At 43.5% G+C, this 19,574-nt stretch overlaps 2 protein-coding genes across 3 annotated transcripts in view; one reads left to right on the plus strand and one right to left on the minus strand.

Annotated features, from left to right (window-relative positions):
* Nucleotides 1-434: 434 nt before the first annotated feature.
* On the plus strand, nt 435-10,088 carry COX6C (cytochrome c oxidase subunit 6C). Its single transcript, XM_068984102.1, has 4 exons — nt 435-480; nt 1,401-1,532; nt 2,482-2,609; nt 9,903-10,088. The coding sequence occupies exons 2-3, from the start codon at nt 1,422-1,424 to the stop codon at nt 2,593-2,595; spliced, it is 225 nt and encodes a 74-aa protein (XP_068840203.1). The 5' UTR covers nt 435-480; nt 1,401-1,421; the 3' UTR covers nt 2,596-2,609; nt 9,903-10,088.
* Nucleotides 10,089-10,490: 402 nt separating this feature from the next.
* VPS13B (vacuolar protein sorting 13 homolog B) overlaps nt 10,491-19,574 on the minus strand; it is a 779,806-nt gene continuing 770,722 nt past the window's right edge. For both annotated transcript variants that reach the window (XM_068984062.1, XM_068984063.1), the window contains exons 58-61: nt 19,342-19,518; nt 16,276-16,378; nt 15,553-15,802; nt 10,491-12,218 (exon numbers count right to left, since the gene is read on the minus strand). In XM_068984062.1, the coding sequence (XP_068840163.1) occupies nt 11,970-12,218; nt 15,553-15,802; nt 16,276-16,378; nt 19,342-19,518 (779 nt within the window). In that variant the 3' untranslated portion in view covers nt 10,491-11,969. The remainder of the gene's footprint in view (nt 12,219-15,552; nt 15,803-16,275; nt 16,379-19,341; nt 19,519-19,574) is intronic.

Consider the following 19,574-nt stretch of genomic DNA (forward strand, 5'->3'; position numbering starts at 1 on the left):
TGGGCTGTGAGCTTCTGGAACTTGGCTGTCTGGTTCACTGTTTACCCAAACAAGTGGCTATATGCATAAGGATAGTCATAATGAAAATGTTGGTTTGTGCACATGGTTGGAGCAATCCATGTCCAGGAAGATTTTTGCTCTATTTGTAGGGTATATATTTATTTAAATTCACACATTTAAAATCTTTGAATTCCTTAATCAGTTCATATCAACTCTGTGTATGAGGAAGATCAGTATCTCCAATTTACTAAGGAAACTGACGCAGAAGGTCACAGTCTAAATAAATCCAAGGTTACCCGGGGAAGAGACTGAACACCCTGGTTAACGTCAGCTGTGACCGGCGGGAGGCGCGCCGGAGGCCTTTTGGACTCTTTCGGCCACCGTAGCCGGGTCCTCTCTCCCCGCCCTCTATTTATGCGCCTGCGCGCTGCGGGAACGCCGTCCATTTCTCCATCAGCCTGAGAGGACGTCGCGGTTGAGGTGAGTCGTGCGCCTACTGCCTCCCTTGTTTGGATTCCCCCGCCTGCAGCCTCCCGCAGCGGGTCTGCCTCTCTAGCCGTTACTCTGCATCTCTGGGGTCGGGAAACCTCGGACCTCTGACCCGTGTCGACCCCAGCTTCCCGGCGTTGCGGTCTCTTCGGGAGGGTCTCCCGGGGACCCCGGGTTTGCTGAGGGGAGTGAGAGGGGCCTCGAGGAACCGCCAGGTTTCTGAGACAGCCGGCCCGGCCCCGGGGACCGCTGCGTATCTCACCGCGTCGAGCGTGACCTTGGCGGCGTCCTTTGACCTGTCCGGTCCCGGTGTTTTCACCTGCAGGAAGGGAGTGGTTTCCTCCTCGGGGCTCCGTGGGCGCTCGGTGGCTGTGGCTTTGTGGTGGCGTTCGGGGTTGGGGTTGGGAGGCTGGAGGGCGGGGCGGGCCTCCCGCAGCCCCCTCCACGCGCGCACGGCCTTCTCGCCCCGCGCGGGCGGCGCTCGCCGGGGGCCCGGGGGACCTGCTGGGGTCCCGCCCGGGTGTTAGTCCTGACTGCGCGACCTTGAAGTGGCCCCCTGACCTTCGTGCGTCACGGTTTTTGTCAGTAAAACGGGAAAACACCTGCTCACAGGATTAAGTGAGTTGGTGGTAGAGTTGTTCGCACTTGTGCTATCAGTCTAGAGCCGCTGCTGATCTTTCCTGTAATTCGGAGAGGTCCGTGTCTGTCTTGTACCCCCGGTTACTGTTGGGCCGCAGTCGGCTTGCTTATTTAGGGTGGTCGTTCAGTGTGTGAAAGGGAAAAAGATGAAGTCACTAAGCCCCTAAAGAGCTTAAGTTTTGGTAGAGGAGTTGGTCCACTGTCCTGCTCGTGTCTCTAGGTACTAAAATGTATTATGCAGAAGAGTTCTAAGAGCTCTCTCTTCATTCTAGCCGTCGAGAAGAAAAACTGCCATGTCCACTGCTTTGGCAAAACCTCAGATGCGTGGCCTCCTGGCCAAACGTCTGCGATTTCATATTGTTGGAGCATTCGTGGTCTCCCTGGGGTTTGCAACTTTCTATAAGGTATGTATGTTTTATTTTTACTTTGTGCTCGCCGTCCAAAAATGTTTTCAATTTGAAAATGTATTTCATTTTCATACACAGTTCTTAGAGTCTTTTAAAGAAATTGGTTTTGTAGGGTGCTCCCTTGCTCTTACCTTTCTCCACCCACCTCAGTGTGATGGGGGCAGTATCTCATTCTCCAGATGGCTTGTCTTCCATCTTTAAATGAAGCTTAATTTGGTAGGGCTGCCATAACAAAATACCACAAAGTGGGTGGCTTCCACAATAGAAAAAAAATTTTGAGGCTAAAAATCCAAGATCAAGATGGCTGTGGGGGACTTACCTGACTATCCAGTGGTTAAGACTCCAAGCTTCCAGTGCAGGGGGCATGGGTTCTATCCCTGGTTGGGGAACTAAGATCCTACCTGCCACCAGTGCCCCCCCAAAAAACAAAAAAACTTTGGGGTTGATTTCTGCTGCTGCCTCTCTGCTTGACTTTGTAGAACATGTCTGTCTTCTCCCTTTCATCACATGGTCCTACATGTGTTAGTATGTTTCTGTCTGAATTTTTTCCTCCTATAAGGATGTTAGCCAAATTAAGATCCATCCTAAAAAGTTCCTTTTAACTTATTACTTCTTTGTTGTTTAGTTGCTAAGTCATGTCCAACTTATGTGGCCCCATGGACTGTAGCCCGCCAGGCTCCTCTGTCCATGGGATTTCACAGAGAGTAATACTAGAATACTGGAGTGCATTGCTCTTTCCCTCTCCAGGGACTCTTCCGGGCCCAGGAATTGAACCCCGGTGAATTGTTGACCACCGAGCCACTAGGGAAGCCCTAATTACTTATTTAAGAGCCTTAATAAAATAATGGGCTTCAAGGTGAACACAAACTTGGTGATTTATGTTGTCTTTAGATATTGTTTCTAATAATCTAAAAAATAAACCCTGAATGTGATTGTTACCTTTTAGTTTGCTGTGGCTGAGAAAAGAAAGAAGGCATATGCAGACTTCTACAGAAATTATGATTCCATGAAAGATTTTGAGGAGATGAGGAAGGCTGGTATCTTTCAGAGTGCAAAGTGATTTGGAATATAAAGGTAATATGGTTATTTTAAGTTACTGTTTAAAATCTTTCAGTTGTGTGTATACATAAAATATACAATCTTAATTACGTACAGTTCAGTATTGTCAAGTACCTTTACATTGTTGCACAACCCATCTTGCAAATGGGTATCCATCTGTACCCATGAAATATTTCCCCCTTCCCCAGGCAGTCACCATGCTTCTGTCTGGGTACCTCATGTAATATCCTCAAGGTTTACTCATTACAGCTGTGTGAGAATTTTCTTGTTAAGGCTAAGTAATCCATTTTATCTGTATACCACATTTTGTTTAATCATTCATCTGTTAATGATTCCTTATAATCATTAAATCCTTATAATCTGTTAAAGATTCTTTATACAGCTTTTGGCTCTTGTGGAATAATGCTGCTGTTCTGTGTGCATATCTCTTTGATACCCTGCTTTTAATACTATTTTGAGTGTATACTCAGAAGTGGAGTTGCTAAATCATATGTTGTTCTGGTTTTAAATTTTTAAGGAACCACCATACTCTTAAATAGTGGCTGCTCTATTTTACACTTCACCAACTTTTGTGTGCAAGGATCTTTCCACGTCCTTGCCGACACTTGTTTTCTGGTTTTTTGATCGTAGCCATCCTAATGAGTGTTAGGTATTGTTTTCTTTTGGTCTTCGTTTGTATTTCCCTAATGGTTAATGATGTTGAGCCCCTTTACCATGCTTGTTAGCTGTTTGTATATCTTTGGAGAACTATCTATGCAAGTCTTTTGCCCATTTTTAATTGGATAGTTTTTTGTTGAGTTGTAGGAGTTATTTAAAAGCCCCTATCAGCTATGATTTAGATATTTTGTCCCATTCTGTAATTGCCTTTTCAATCTATTAATTGTGTCTTTTGGTGAACAGACATTTGAAATTCTGATGTTTTCTGATTTATTTTTTTGCCTGTACTTTTGGTGTCATATTTAAGAAATCATTGACAAATTCACTGTGATAAAGTATTACTTTTTTCCTGAAGTTTTATAGTTTTATTAGCTCTTAACTTTAGGTCTTTGATCTATTTTGAGTTAATTTTTGGATATGATGTTAAGGAAATGGTTTGCTTCATTCTTTTGCATGTGAATATCCAGTTTTCCGAACACCATCTGTTGAAAAAATTTTCCTTTCCCCATTAGTCTTAGTACCGTTGGTGTTCTTCTCTATCTGGATGGGTTTATTTCGGTACTCTAGTCTGTTGCATTAGTTTATATTTCCATCTCTGTACTGATACTACACTCTTGATTACAATACCTTTATAGTAGGTTTTGAAATCAGGAAGTGTTAGTCCTCCAGAGTTGTTTTTTTCAAGATTGTTTTGGCTGTTCATGATCTTATTGATAATCCACATGAACTTTAGGATGGATTTTCCTATTTCTCAAATGCTGTTGGGATTTTGATAGGAATTGCATTATATAGATCACTTTGGGTAGTGCGAACATCTTGACAGTTACAAGTATTCTAGGTCATGAACACAAGATGTGTTTCTATTTATTTGTTTCTTTAATTTCAGCAATGTTTTATACTTTTCCAGTAGATTGTCTTGCCTCCTTGTTGAAGTTTATTCCTAAGAATTGTAGTTTAATGCTAATATAATTGAGATTGTTTTAATTTGCTTTTCTGATTATTCATTGTTAGTGTATAGAAACACTACTGATTTTGTGTGATTACATATCCTGTAGCTTTGCTGAGTTATTCTAACAGTTCTGTGTGTGTGAGAGAGAGATCGATCAATCTTTGAGGGTTTTCTGCATATAAGATCAGATCATCTGCAGATAGCCTTACTTCTTCCTTTCCAATTTGGATGTCATTTCTTTTCTTCCCTAATTGCCCTGGCTAGGATTTCCAGTACTGTGTTGAAGAGAAGCAGCAAAAATGTGCATCCTTGTCCCCGCCAACCCCGACCTTAGAGGAGAAACTTTTTAAGTCTTTTACCATTGAGTATATTAGCTGTGGGTTTCTCATATATCACCTTTATTATGTTGAGGTAGTTTTTCTTCCTATTGTTTATTTGAATTTTTTTTTAATCATGGAAAGGTATTAAATTTTTCAAATGCTTTCTTGAATCAGTTGAAATGATCATGTGACTTTTTGTCCTTCTGCGGTGTATTTTTCATATGTTGAATCATCCTTGTTCATGGTGTATGATCCTTTTAATGAACTGTTGAATTGTTGGCTAGTATTTTATGAAGATTTAGCATCTGTATTTGGGCTATTGCTCTGTAATTTGTCTTTAATATATTTGATGGTCTTATAGAATGTGGTTTTTTTTTTTTTTACTTTTATTTTTGGCTGTGATAGGTCTTTGTTGCTAAGTGGGCTTTTCTCTAGTTGCTGTGAGTGGGGGCTTTTCTTTCCAGGGGCTCCTCTTGTTGGCAGAGCACAGGCTCTTCAGCCACAGGCTTCAGTAGCTGTGGCTCATGGGCTCAGTCATGGCAGCTCCCAGGCTCTGGAGCACAGGCTCAGTGGTTGCAGCGCATGGGCTTAGTTGCTTTGCAGCATGTGGGATCTTCCTGGATTAGGGATGAAACCTGTTTGTCTCTTCATTTGCAGGTGGATTCTTTACCACTGAGCCACCAGGGAAGCCCCAAATGTTTTGTATTTTTAAATAAGATGGTGAGTCAGATGTGGCCACGAGACATGTGAGAGACACAGGAAAACATGGAAGGGCAGTCTCTCCCGCATACACGTTTAAGATGTCTTTACTGTTATAGAAAGTTAAAAAATACATAGAGTGAATTTGAAAGTGTTCCCCTCTCCAGTTTTTTGGAAGAGCTTGAGGAGGATTGGGGTTAACTTTTTTAAATGTTTGGTAGAATTAACCTGTGAAGCCATCTTATCCTAGGCTTTTGTTTGTTGAGTGTTTTTTGATTGTGGATTTAATCTTCTTACTTAGTTAAAGTCTGTTTCTTGGTGTGTTTTTTATAATCTTTATTTACTGTGGCTTTGATTTAGCTTTTCTTTTTCTGCCTTTTAAGGGGTAAACTTAGGTTGTTGATTTGATCTTTTTAAACTTCTCTTCTTAAACCTACTTTGACCCATTGGTGGTTGGAGAGTATGTTGTTTAATCTCAACTTATTTGTGGATTTTTCTATTTTCCTTCAGTTCAGTTGCTCAGTTGTATCCGACTTTTTGCAACCCCATGGACTGCAGCGCACTAGGCCTCCCTGTCCATCACCAACTGCCCAAATTTACTCAAACTCATGTCCATCGAGTTGGTGATGCCATCCAACTATCTGATCCTCTGCTGTCCCCTTCTCTTGCCTTCAATCTTTCCCAGCATCAGGGTCTTTTTCCAGTGAGTCAGTTCTTCGCATAAGGTGGCCAAAATATTGGCGTTTCAGCATCAGTCCTTCCAGTGAGTATTTAGGACTGATTTCCTTTAGGATGGGCTGGTTGGATCTCCTTGCAGTCGAAGGACTCTAAAGAGTCTTCTCCTACACCACAGTTCAAAAGCATCAATTCTTCAGCAGTCAGCTTTCTTCCTAGTCCAACTCTCACATTCATACATGACCACTGGAAAAACCATAACCTTGACTAGATGGACCTTTGTTGGCAAAGTAATGTCTCTGCTTTTCAATGTGCTGTCTAGGTTGGTCATAGCTTTTCTTCCAAGGAGTAAGCATCTTTTAATTTCATGGCTGCGATCACCATCTGCAGTGATTTTGGAGCCCCCCAAAATAAAGTCTGTCACTTTTTCTACTGTTTCCTCATTTGCCATGAAGTGATGGGACCAGATGCCATGATCTTAGTTTTGTGAATGTTGAGCTTTAAGCCAGCTCTTTCACCCTCCTCTTTCACTTTAATCAAGAGGCTCTTTAGTTTTTCTTCTTTCTGCCATAAGGGTGGTGTTATCTGCATATCTGAGGTTATTGATGCTTCTCTTGGCAATCTTTGATTTCCAGCTTGAGCTTCATCCAACCCAGCATTTCTCATGATGTACTCTGCATATAAGTTAAATAAGCAGGGTGACAATATACAGCCTTGACGTACTCCTTTCCCAGTTTGGAAATGGTCTGTTGTTCCATGTCCAATTACAACTGTTGCTTCCTGACCTGCATGCAGATTTCTCAAGAGGCAGGTTAGGTGGTCTGGTATTCCCATCTTTTTCAGAATTTTCCAGTTTGCTGTGATCCACACAGTCTTGCCCTTGGCATAGTCAATAAAGCAGAAATAGATGTTTTTCTGGAACTCTCTTGCTTTTTCGATGACTCAGTAGATGTTGGCAATTTGATCTCTGGTTCCTCTGCCTTTTCTAAAACCAGCTTGAGCATCTGGAAGTTCACAGTTCATGTACTCTTGAAGCCTGGCTTGGAGAATTTTGAGCATTACTTTACTAGTGTGTGAGTTGAGTGCATTTGTGTGGTAGTTAGAGCATTCTTTTGCATTGCCTTTCTTTGGGACTGGAATGAAAACTGACCTTTTCCAGTCCTGTGTCCACTGCTGAGTTTTCCAAATTTGCTGGCATATTGGGTGCAGCACTTTCACAGCATCATGTTTTAGAATTTGAAATAGCTCAGGTGGAATTCCGTCACCTCCACTAGCTTTGTTCATTGTGATGCTTCCTAAGGCCCACTTGACTTCGCATTCCAGGATATCTGGCTCTAGGTGAGTGATCACAGCATCGTGGTTACCTGGGTTGTAAAGATCTTTTTTGCATAGTTCTTCTGTATATTCTTGCCATCTCTTAATATCCTCCTCTTCTAGTTTAGGTGCATACCATTTCTGTCCTTCATTGAGCCCATCTTTGCATGAAATGTTCCCTTGGTATATCTATTTCTTCTGTTAGGATTTCTAGTTTCATCCATTGTGACCAGCAAAGATACTTTATGTGATTTCAGTCTTAAAATCTGTTGTTCTATGACCTAACATGGAAATTAATCCATATGCACTTAAGAAAAAGTATATATATTCTGATGTTGGGTAGAATGAAATTTGATTGGTCTGTAGTGTTCAAGTCCTCTTATTTTCTTAATGATCTGTCTGGTCATTTCAGTTATAGCCATTATTGAAAGTATTGGGTTTGCCAAAGAGTTTGTTTAGGTTTTCTATAAGATTTTACATTCTAAGTCACCTGCTGTTACGTAGAGCTGTATGTTTCTTCCTTCAATTCTGTTAGTGTTTGCTTCATGTATTTCCCGGCTCTCATGCTTGGTGTGTATATAATCTGCCTTCTTGGTGAACTGACCCTGCCATTATAAAATGTCCTTTGTGTCTGTAGCATTTTTTGACTTAGTCTGTTTTGTCTGCTAACAGTATAGCCACTCTTGCTTTTTAGATTGCTGTCTGTATGGAGTCTCTTTTCATCCTTAACTTCAAAAGTATGTATATCTTTGGATCTAAAAAGTGAATCTTTTGTAGATAGCTTGTAGTTGGACCTTGTTTTGTATCCATTCCTCAGATCCATGACTGTTGGTTGGGACGTTTAAACCAACCTATTGTTATAATCTATTTTGAATTGCTGATAACACACATACAAAAATTTAATCACATACAAAAATTCTCTTTTACAACCCTGTTCCCCTACTTTGTTATTAATGTCACAAATGGCATTTTTAGATACTGTGCCCATTAACACAGATGTCTTTCTTTTAGTGCTTTTGCCTTTTAAATACTACAAAATTAAAAATGGGGATATGAAACATGATTAACACTGGCTTTTATATTTATTCATATATTTACCTTTGCCAGGGAACTTTATATTTCAGTATGGCTTTGAGTGATTGTCTAGTGTAATTTTGTTTCAAATTGAACAGTTCTCCTTGCAGATCTAGTAGTAATGAACTAACCTTTAGCTTTTGTTTATCTGGGAGTGTCTTAATTTCTTCCTGATTTTCGAAGGACATTTTCCTGAGAAGTCCACTGATAATCTTACAGAAGCTCCGTTATAGATGGTGAATCTTCTTACTTCTTCCAGGATTTATTGTCTTTGGTTTTGACAGTTGGATTATAATGTGTCTTGATGTTAGGAGACTTTGGGTTCATCTTACTTCCAAGTAACATATTTGTATATACATTTCTTTCCTCAGATTTGGGAAGTTTTTGGCCATTATTTCTTCAAATAAATTCTCTGTCCCTTCATGCACCTCCACAATACAAATGTTGGTCTTTTTGATGGTGTCTCATAAGTCCCTTAAACACAGTCACCATTGTCACCAGTGTTCCGAGATAAAGATAGAAATAGTCCCTTGGGAGGCCCTCAGACAACCCAGAACATTGTGTGCAAGGTCTGCTCTTTTCCTTCTTCCCTGAAGTATTTGAAACCTTTTATGGTTTGTTATTTGGAGGTCCACAGGTGACTTGGTGGCTTTCTAGAGATTCTGGTTTGGGTAGTCAAGGTCCACTGCCTCACGGACAGTGTGAATTAAGGTTCTGTGTCTAAAATTTAAGGATAATTTTGAATATAAATAACTTTTGCCTAGTGTTAGATTCAGTTCTGTTACATTCCATTTCTGTAGTTGCTTTCACAGATCGATACATGTGTATTAAGTAGCCACAGTTTAATATATGTAATACATAATAGTAGAAAAACAAGTGTATTCCCAGTGGTTGGAAAACTGGTAGGAATTGTAATTTCCATCATGGACTGTTACGTCTGTTGGAATTGATAATCACAAAGTAACAGGAGTTACTAAAATAGAAAACTAAGAATGTTTTATGTAAAGGGTGATCTTTGTTAAAAGTGAAGAAGAAAAAAGGCTGAAGGTAAAAAGATGAAGAAAATACTAGTTTTTTGGGTGTGGAATCTTAACACTGCTGTTTTCTTTGTACCTTTGAAATTTTCAAAATTTTCACAGTGGTTATGCTTTTCATAAATCATGTTAACAGACTGATTTTTTAAATACTTTTTTTTTTTTACCTTTTACTTATAAGAAGTTGATTGCTTAAAAAACAAAAAGAGGAGCAGATTTGGAGACAAGAATACAAAAGTTTAGAACAAATGGACTGCTGCTTTTTAAGAACAGTCTGGGTCTGACGCGGGAACGGTTGGGGTGGACTTGGAGAAAAAAAGGTAGAATTTGGTACATGAAACCAGGAAACCTCAGAAAAAGATATGAATGCCCCACATGGAAAAGAGGTTGGACAGGGAGGTTGGGGAGCGTGGGGAGAATGGACCTGGAGCCCAGGCAGCCTGCACGGGGCCGCTCCTGGACTAAGGGCAGGGGGTGGCGAAACGTGGCCCGCGTGGGTGGCGGGAGCGCTCGGGGGGGGGGCCAGCGTGGCGAGCTATTAAGAGAGTGACTGTCGTTAACTTGGTCACTCTGTTTTTCTCCACAGAATCTCTTTGGGTTGAATTCCTTGGAAGTTTGTCACTTGCTGTGCTCCTGAACTATGAAACTGTGACTCTCTGGGGTGAGAAATAGTCTCTCAATAAATAAACAATTGACAAATACTGTGGACAGTTAAGTCTTTGTTCAGTTATTCTTACCGACATGTAGCGTTTGGGGTACTTGTATTAGAATTGGTCAGGGATTTTTAACTTTATGAGTCTTATGAAGGTAACTTTAAATATTGATTAAAATTTTTACTGTTCTAGGACATTTTTGACTCTTCTCACATTTTGTCCATTTCACTGAGATACTGCCTGGGCCATGGGTTTAAAGGGTCTGCATGAACCTACATGACTATATATATTGTGGGCTCTTAAAAGGAACAGACTGTCTTTCAAATAAAATGTCTTTGGACTTAGAAACATTGTTATCAGATTGCCCTGCTGGATCCAGTCACTGGACAGATGGACATTTAAGGCTCTTTATTCAGTTATCACTTTATTGAAGGCCTAACGTATGCATGTACAATATGGAATACACACACAAAAAATTACTTAATTAATAATTGGAACTGAGGTTGAGTAATATTTGCTAATTGAGAGTGTGGTAACATTTTTCAGAGGAGGTCTTAGGACCTTTCTCTCCTTCAGTAATTTTGTTGTGATCAAAAGCGCTTTAAGAATTGTGTCATTTTAGTGAAAACTAAACTAACTAACTGAATCCCCAGTAATTGAATCCCCAGTTCTTTCATTGGGTTAACAAATTTTCTTGTGCAGAATTCTTGAGTCCAATAATGTAAGCTGTAGTAAACCCAGCTATCAGTGAAAACCTGCATTTTAAGAACCCACGTTTATGTATGATCAGTAATTCAAGAATTTGTTTTATTTTAAACAATTTCATATAACAATTAGAAGTAGTATGCAAAATTATCATAAAAGATACTAGACTTAATACATATTTACAAGGTTAAAAATAGTTACTCTTGTGGTTGACAAAACTCACTTTCCTAAATGAGTATGATACAGCAAAGTAATGGTGGAGCCATTGTTTTCATATTCAGCCTAAATTGTCCATTAACAGTAAACAAACAACTATGCAGTGATCTCTTTCTTATGCCCAGTAACATGTGAGGCTTAAGTTAAAGCGCACATTTGAAATTGAAATTCCTTAGCATCTCACAATTGGAGTTATCAGATTGCAGGCCAAAGTTTGGATGTAATGAGTAAAAATGTGTTTTAGTTGGAGTATCAAATTTTTACTGAATGCTCAAGGTGTACGTGGTGACCCAGGATCTTGAGCCAAATCCATTTTTTAAAAACAAAGAAAATCATGGGAATGTCTTTATGCTGGATCAAGCTAAGTCATCAAAATGAACTACCGTTAAGGTTAGTGTTGGGGTCCTTGACTTGGCTAAGGCATCAGGGTGAGTCCATCCATAAAAGTATCCTGTAGTGGGAGTTCCCCAGTAGTGCGTTGCTTATGGATAGAGAAACTCATCTGAGCACCCTGGATCTGTTTTTAACAGTAGACAAGAAAAGATTTGCTTGCCTAGCAAAACAAATTAGACATTTTTCCAAAATGTACCTGGATAAGTCATCAGTAAAATTTCAGTAAAAGTTTAGAGTAGGAATGTACATGGCCGCTTTCACTTAAAATGGCATCACGTTTAAATAACATTAACAAGTTAAACAGTAAGATCCTAAGCTTTGAATTTCATTGAACGCTAAACTTCTGCAGAGAAGGGTGTTAGGCAAAGATGATGTCTCATCCTAAAAAGAGAGGCAGCAGGAGATGAAGTTTACATCTGTTTCCAATGCCTGACTACAGAGTTGACGATTTAATTGAAGTAGAAATTTTAGCAAAAAGAGCAAAAAGGAATGTATTTTCAGTACATGATAAGACCCGAACAGGAAGGACTAAGTTTTTTAATCACTCAATTTTGAAGTATTTTAGTTGTAGGAAACAGGAAGAATTTGAGTTGAACAGTGGTTTTGTGTCCACAATAGATGTTAAAAGCTCATTAGGTTTTTCAAAAATAAATTGCACAAGCAGCAATCAACACCTTGGAGGGGACTCAAGGGAACCCTTTCCTCAGGGCTTTATTTTTCACCATGGTAAATTTACTAATGAAAACTTGCGCAAAATGTGGATCAACCATGTAATGGTACGTTTTCACAGTGGAGGGGAGTGGTTCCACAGCCACCACAGGGCATGATGTCTGCACAGAGGAGCAGCCGGGGCCCAGGTGACAAGAGGTCTTTGTGATGTAGTCCACAAGTCTGTTATACTGTTGCTCTGACAGTCTCTCTCGAACTCCATCCACCTGCGACCCAAAAGAAGTTTTCAGTTGCCAAACCCTCTTAAGGACACTTCCATAACAAGATTATTCCTTCTCTTGCCTTGATACACTGGATGTTGTGCCTTTTAGGTTATCTAATAAAGCCACTGAATAAACATTTGGTGTTGTGTAAAAGTCCCCTGTTTGACGATTTGGGAATATTTTACTCTTAACTCTTAAAAACATCTGTCACTGCTCTCTGCTAGTCTAGTCCAGGAACAAAGGAGTATCTTTCCTCCGTTTCAATCTAATCAACATTAAACCCTGAGATAAAAGCTCTGCTTGTCTCTGGAAACCTCTCCAGACAGAACCTCTTTACCTCTTTCAAACCAGTGGCTTTGGACAGAGTATTAAGAAAACAAATACCTTTTGAACTGTAACATTTTCTGCTTTATAAATATGAGGATTTAAAGCCAGAGAAAATGAAAAAAAAACTGGGCAGAGGAAGGGGAAGTTTTTATGGAGAAGAGGGAGGATGCAAAGCGCATTCATGGTCCGTCAGGGTCTGGCGCATCTTCTGTGGAGCTCAAATAGAAGAACTGATGCGCTTCCCAAACTCTTAAGAGTGTTTCTCAGGAAGTACCCATCAGAGGTGAGTGGAGCTATAAATGCCCCCCATCCTGGAATTCTCTAGCTGTCTACTGTGTAAATCAAGTGGAGTGGGACGTTTCCAGTAAGCCACTGGTCTCTGGGAATCAGGTAGCCGCTGACCTCTCCATGGCCTTTACCTACCAAACGTTGGGAAGACTACTCTGAAAGACTTACTTATAAACATTTTAATGAGCACTTCTGAGTTCTTGAAATAGTAGTAAAGAAGGTATATGTTTCTGTGTAGGGCACAGAGACAGTGCAGCCAAGGATGTCTTACAGGCGGCAGAAAGCCAGTGGGGTGGTAAAGAGGGCTGCCTGCCAGAAAAATAAGGAGGGCGTCCATCAGAGTCCAATCTCATATTTTTAAGTTTGGGCAAGAAAATAAAGGCCCCCAAAGATTCACTGACAGATGAAAGCTGTGCACCACCAGGCAAAAGCCAGAACTCTGATGATATCATTTGATGGGGTCAGGATTCAGCTGGAAAGCTTCGAATACACAAGAGTCTTAATTGCTCCTCCTGAACAGCAGCACAGGAAAACCCGTGTTGTGAAAGGAACATGGCCAAGGAATAAATTGACCTTCTGACTCACTGTGAGCCTCTCATAAGGGATTTCAATAATGTGCCAGGCATATTAAGCAATTATTACCCTAAAAATGGCTGCATTTAACTAAGAAAAGCAAATGCTGATTTAAAAAAAAAGTCCTGCCGTATTTGAATATACTGAATGATGTCATCTACAAATTAATTGCTTCCAAAATCCAAAGGAGCTATGTTTGCTAGCATCTAGAGCAAAATCCCAGAAAAACCATTTCATGTAAAGATTTTAAAACACTATTCTTTAGTTTTCACTGGAAGACAGTGGGTAGGCTTCCCAGCCCGGCTTTAAGCCCGAGGCTTAGGTTGGGCGTGGCCACTGAGGAAAAGGCACTGTCAGGCAGCACTGCCGAGTGACCCCCACTCCCATTTTGGAAAGACTGGATTAGAGCATTAGTAACGAAGCGTCTACTGTCTCCAAAACATTTTGGGGGGCATTTTTGTTCCGCAATGTGGGTCTCCATTGGAGTGAGTGGGGGAGGGGAGGGTTTGGACGCAGGATTAACGGGGCAGTTACTTTTTGTTTGTTAATAAGGAGTTGGGGTTAGAGATAAAGGGTGAGAAAGTGGAATTTAGAAGCTGAAGGGTTACAAATCTGCTGGTCTGCCCAGTGCCTCCTGCTGCTGTGTAAGCTGCCCTGCAGTGCTCCTGCTCCCAGTCATCTCTTCCTGCCTCTGACCCCTTCATCCTGAGCACCCTCGGGAAACGAGTGGTGACTCCACCAACCATCTCAGTAACCCCCAGGGAAGCTGAGGTGTGTTCCCCTCCAGCTACAATTCCCCACGTACCCTCCTCAAGCAGAAAAGCCAAAGAGAAGAGTCACAGCAAATGCTGATTCTCTAGTCTCAATAGTTTAAGATCTGAAATAGTTCCCAAGCAACTGAGGAATAACGATGGTCACAGATACTCCTCAGGGCTTTGGAAGTTTCTCGTAAGGACCAGGGACTTGAAGATAATGATACTATCCCCTGCCAAGACCTGTAGCCAGATTATTGCTGCTTTATTGTCAACTGGATCAGAAGATTCTGGCAGATCTAATAAAGTCAGGCTGGACATCTGACCTCTGTTTATTCCCAGAAAGTCATCAACTCGAACCAGCAATGTAGTCTTAGTGCCAAGCCCCTGCTTAAAGCCTGACTGATTATGATCCAAGAAACTAGAGAAATCTCAGAGTTGTTGTGGTTGGCTGCCTTCCATCTTCTCAGATAATTTTACCCAAACAGTGGTGTGAGGGAGATGCAGGCTCCCATACCAGGAAGAACATAATGAAAGAAGGAATCAGGCAGGACCTGCCAGAGGCAAGGTTCGCTGGCCTTTCTGGGAGCTACTTAGACCCTAAGTTAGGACAGGCAGGTTCCTCTTAACCTCTGACCCAACCCCAATCTAGCTGTGTGGGAAAAGATGTCCGTTTCCAGGTCAACTCTCGGGGCCCCAAGGATCAGGCCGTCAGCAGGGAGCCAGGGGCAGGGGGCAGGGCAGGGTTCCAGTGGGTACATGTCCTCACCCTGGTCTGGACGGCAGGAAGCCCATGATCATCTCTGACCCCCAACACCCAGAATGGACCCCCTCCCAGCTGTCGTGTGGCCAAGGAGCCTGCCCCCGGAGCCTGGGCAGTGTCCCCAGGAGGTACCGTGTACTGCTCAGGGGGTGGGAAATGTCCCACGGGGAAGGGGACACAGCTGCACGGAAGACAGAGCAGGGGGTGGGAGAGAGCTGGAGACAAAAAGTTTCAGCCCAAGCTCTCACGAGCTGGGGCTGAGGGAGGCGGTGCCTGTGCTTGTCGCACGCCTGATGCCCCTTGCTCCTGCGTGGCTCTTTCTCTCGGCCCTGCTGGAGGGACCGGCTGCAGCACTCCCAGGCCACGCGCAGACTCGGGCCTGCCCTGTGGACTTCAGACAGGCTCACTCTGGAGCTCCCGCACCCCAGCCCCACACGACTGACCTTGGACTCTCGGGTGGCTGAGCCCCAGCGGTGAGTCCACTGGCCTCCTGCCTCCCCTGGCCCTGGCAGCCTTCCTGGTCTCCAGCGCCCACCGCAGAGGCTGCTGGCTCACAGACACCCGGTACCTGCAGTAACCCCGGGTCTCAACGCTGCCGGCAGCTAACCCCGGGCACCCTGCTGTCGAAAGGTACCTCTGTGTCACAGGCCACTCTGGGCTGCTTGAGCTGCACGACGAGCAGGCTGCTCTGCTCGCGGTCCTGTGTGCAGTCGATCTCCGTGACCGGGAAGGCCTGCTGCTGGGTGTCCTCGCTGACGCTCACCACGAAGAGCACGTCTGACGTCAGCAGCAGGCAGCCCTCGTGCTCCTGGCCTGAGCCCCTCACCAGAACGACCTCCAGGGCCATGTGCACTTCCGGTCTGCCTAGAGACTGGAGCATCTTCCTGTGTCAGAGGAGAAAGGTGAGGCCACAGCCAGCTTGGGAGAGATGCTCACCTCTCAGGGCTCACGGTTTGAACCAAAGCGAGGGCCCTCACCAATCTTATCATGAAATGTGTAATTGTCACTTTAATTCTGATTCTGGTCAATCGAACCCAGCTCCTCCTGAAGACAAAGATACCCCTTGGTTTGGTGAGTCTTCTTCCCCCCGTTAGAAATGTCACCCCTAATGAGGACACAGATAACCTCAGGCCTATCGTGGGCCCTGGCACCTCTGCCAATGGACATCCTGCCCTGAGTGGGACATGGGGACAGGTGTTCTGCTGCCAGCCCAGAGCTGTGGACCAGCAGCCTCCCCTGAAAACAGCTGCTCCTTGTGGGCTCCCCTGGAAGGGTGGCCTGTTAGCTTGAGAGGAAGCCAGGCCCTGTTAACATACGATGCACGTGTGCAGCTGAACCAGCCTCCAGATAATCTTACCAGACGTATTTGACGTGGCTGTTTGGAGCCTGGTCAGCGTGCAGATCACTTGGCTGATAGCGCTGTTTGGGAAGCTGAGAAAGTCCAGCTCCATGTAAAATACCTGTAGTAAGAGAAGTAAGGGGGTTTTACTAGTTGTTTTCTGGAAAACAGCTTCATGCTACAGTGATGTGATTTGCTCAGAGCCATCTATAAAACGCTACAGTTCCAAAATGATGTCACATCTCTGGAAGTAAGTGTATAGATAATCATTAAACACTGCAATGCTCTTAACCCGAGTGATCTTATATTAGCTGCAAGCTGAAATATGAATGAGCTACAGTCCGAGTACAGGCGGGCAATTAGAGGAAGCATGATGCTCCTGGGAATAGTCAGGCCTGAGCAATAGCTTACACATCGTTTACAGCTGATGTGGCGCAAAAGTCAAGGCTGTTGGTTGACTCCCTGGCTTAATCTCACAGTATGTCTATATCTGCGGTGTGGCTGTCAAACAAAAAACAGCGCACAGAGATGCACACGAAGGCACGTGGTTTGCCTAGATGCAGTGTTTAAATGACAGTCCAGCTGTTAGACATGAATCCATATATTTATGAGCGCTCGTGGGGCCTCTGGTTTATTGCACGCTCTCCCTGGTGCCAGCACCGAACGAGGGCACCACGCAGTCCTCCAGAGACGCTCCGGAACCAGAGATGGTACAGCCTGTGTGCTTTCTGAGGGCTTGTAAATGTTTATAAACGAGGCACAGTCATTAGACCAAGAGTTAGTGGTTTGTAAAACCTTCAGAGCGGTAATAAAACTTTTACAAGAATGATGGAAACCAACGAGGCCATGTGAAGCTCTGCTCCGAGATGCTCTTACATAAGGGAGAAACCCCACAGCCTTGGGAAACACGCAGTGAGGGACAAAGGCGCTTTCAAGACCAAAGGAATTTATGAAGTCTAAGTTGACTTTATCTTGCTGCCGTCCATGGCAAAAGGAATACTGTTTCTGTGAATGTAAGTATTTGATAAGGGAGCATTTAACTTTGTCCAGTTATGAGTTGTGGCAGTACTTTTTGTCAGTTTCCCTGTGAGTGAAAATGTCATTCATGTAAGGAGAGAGAGGCAGGCATGAGGGGGAGGCGGCGAGGGGAAGGGGAGGGAACACGTGTTCCTGTCTGTGTGGTCTCCTAAAGGAGCCGCTCCGGAAGGCTGCCTGAGCGCGGGCACTCTTCCCGCTCCCTTCCTCTCAGACACGGGTTTTATGCCCTAATCTGGCTGCCTCTTGTCAGATCTAGCGAGGTGCAGAGCCGCAGTCAAATGTACCCCGCGGACTCTACGGCCAGATGCAGTTACACGTGCAGGGCGCCTGCCCATCGTTTGTGGTGCCAGCCAGCCACCACTTCATGATCAAAATGATACCGATTTTAGGCACAAAGGTAACAATTCCAGAGTCCCTGGCGGTCCTGTTGTTAGGACTCTGTGCTTTCACGCAAGGGCAAGTGTTCAATCCCTGGTCGGGGAACTAAGGAAGATTCTATAAGCCTTGCTGCTGCTGCTGCTAAATCACTTCAGTCGTGTCCAACTCTGTGCGACCCCATAGATGGCAGCCCACCAGGCTCCCCCGTCCCTGGGATTCTCCAAGCAAGAACACTGGAGTGGGTTGCCATTTCCTTCTCCAGTGCGTGAAAATGAAAAGTGAAAGTGAAGTCACTCAGTCATGTCCAACTGTTCGCGACCCCATGGATGGCAGCCTACCAGGTTCCTCTGTCCATGGGATTTTCCAGACAAGAGTACTGGAGTGGGGTGCCATTGCCTTCTCCACTATAAGCCTTGTGGTGAGGCAAAAAAAAAAGAAAGTAATTCCAGTTACCTATTTGAGGAGAAGGGTACGACAGAGGATGAGATGGTTGGATAGCATCACTGACTCAATGGACATTAGTTTGGGTAAACTGGCAGTTGGTGATGGACAGGGAGGCCTCGCAGAGTCGGACACAACTGAGTGACTGAACTGACTGACTGACCGTCACCACTTTGCAGTAACTCACACTGCAGACCTGCTGACACTCATTTTCACAAGCAAATGCCAAAGTGTCTTCAAGGTAAAGTACCATATTTATTGTAGTATCTATGCATTTAATTCATTTTTAAAAGACTTCTTTTTTTAATATTGGATGGTTAGATAGCATCACCAACTCAATGGACATGAATCTGAGCAAACTCTGGAGATAGTGGAGGACAGAGGAGCCTGGCGTGCTGCAGTCCATGGGGTCACAAAGAGTCAGACGTGACTCAGTGACGGAACAACTATTCATGTCAAGTCAGTTAATGCGCTCTGCCCAGAATGCAGAAAATTGGCACAGGAAGAGGCGCTACCTTTCCCACACCCCCACTGTGTGCGCACGGCTTTGTGGAGAGCCCTGGCACCATCCTAAGGTGCTAGTTCCACGAGCCCGGCTCTCCGCACCAGTCTGCTCTGGGAATGGTTTTCAGTGGCAGATGATGTGCCTTTGCTGACCCTGGCCGGGAGACCGGGCCTGGCTGCAATAGCAACAGAGTCTGATGGCGAGAAAGCCACGCCTGAGGCCAAAGCTGCACGGGCAGTGTGCAATGCATCCACCGACACACGCGTGCTCTTTCATTCTCCAAATTCATAGGCATTGTTTTTTAAAGATAACCTTCCTGCTTTAGGACCTATTTTTTTCTTTCAAATTGCTCACCAGAAAAAGTCAGTCTACTCTCTGCTTTGATATATTCAACTTTCTGTCCTCAACCTCTAAGTCGTTATTTTCCATTAAAGCCTGCTTTGTTAAATGACTATGAAAAGATCCCATGACACAAATACACTGAAATTACTAATTGATTTCCTAGCTCTATAATTTTATCATAATTTATTAGTAATAGTCCAATTTTACTCTTCGTGTAGATAAGCCTAGGGAGGTGAGGCAAAGAACTATTATTTATAGCTTTATCTATTTTATTTTTCACTCCTTGGTCATGTGAGGGGCTAGATTATCTTAGGGAAACCTTGGTATAGTAACACAAAGTAACCAGTGATGTCCGAGTTGGCCAGTTTTCCAGGACTCACCATAGCCAGTCTGTGACACCAGCTCAGCAGCCCCTCCGATGGGCTTCGTGAACACCCCCATGATTCCTTTCCCCACGCCGGAGATAACACCCTTGGCCTTGTGTCCTGCTGAAGCTTGAGCCTCCGATGTTTTCTGGAAGTTCTGCATTGGCTGATCAACTATACCAGCAATTGCACCTGAAAAATAACGAAAGCCTGGGTAAGGACTGAGGCATGAAATCCTGAGAAAGTGA

Source organism: Capricornis sumatraensis, chromosome 11 (genome assembly GCF_032405125.1).
Source record: "Capricornis sumatraensis isolate serow.1 chromosome 11, serow.2, whole genome shotgun sequence".
Lineage (NCBI taxonomy): Eukaryota > Metazoa > Chordata > Mammalia > Artiodactyla > Bovidae > Capricornis > Capricornis sumatraensis.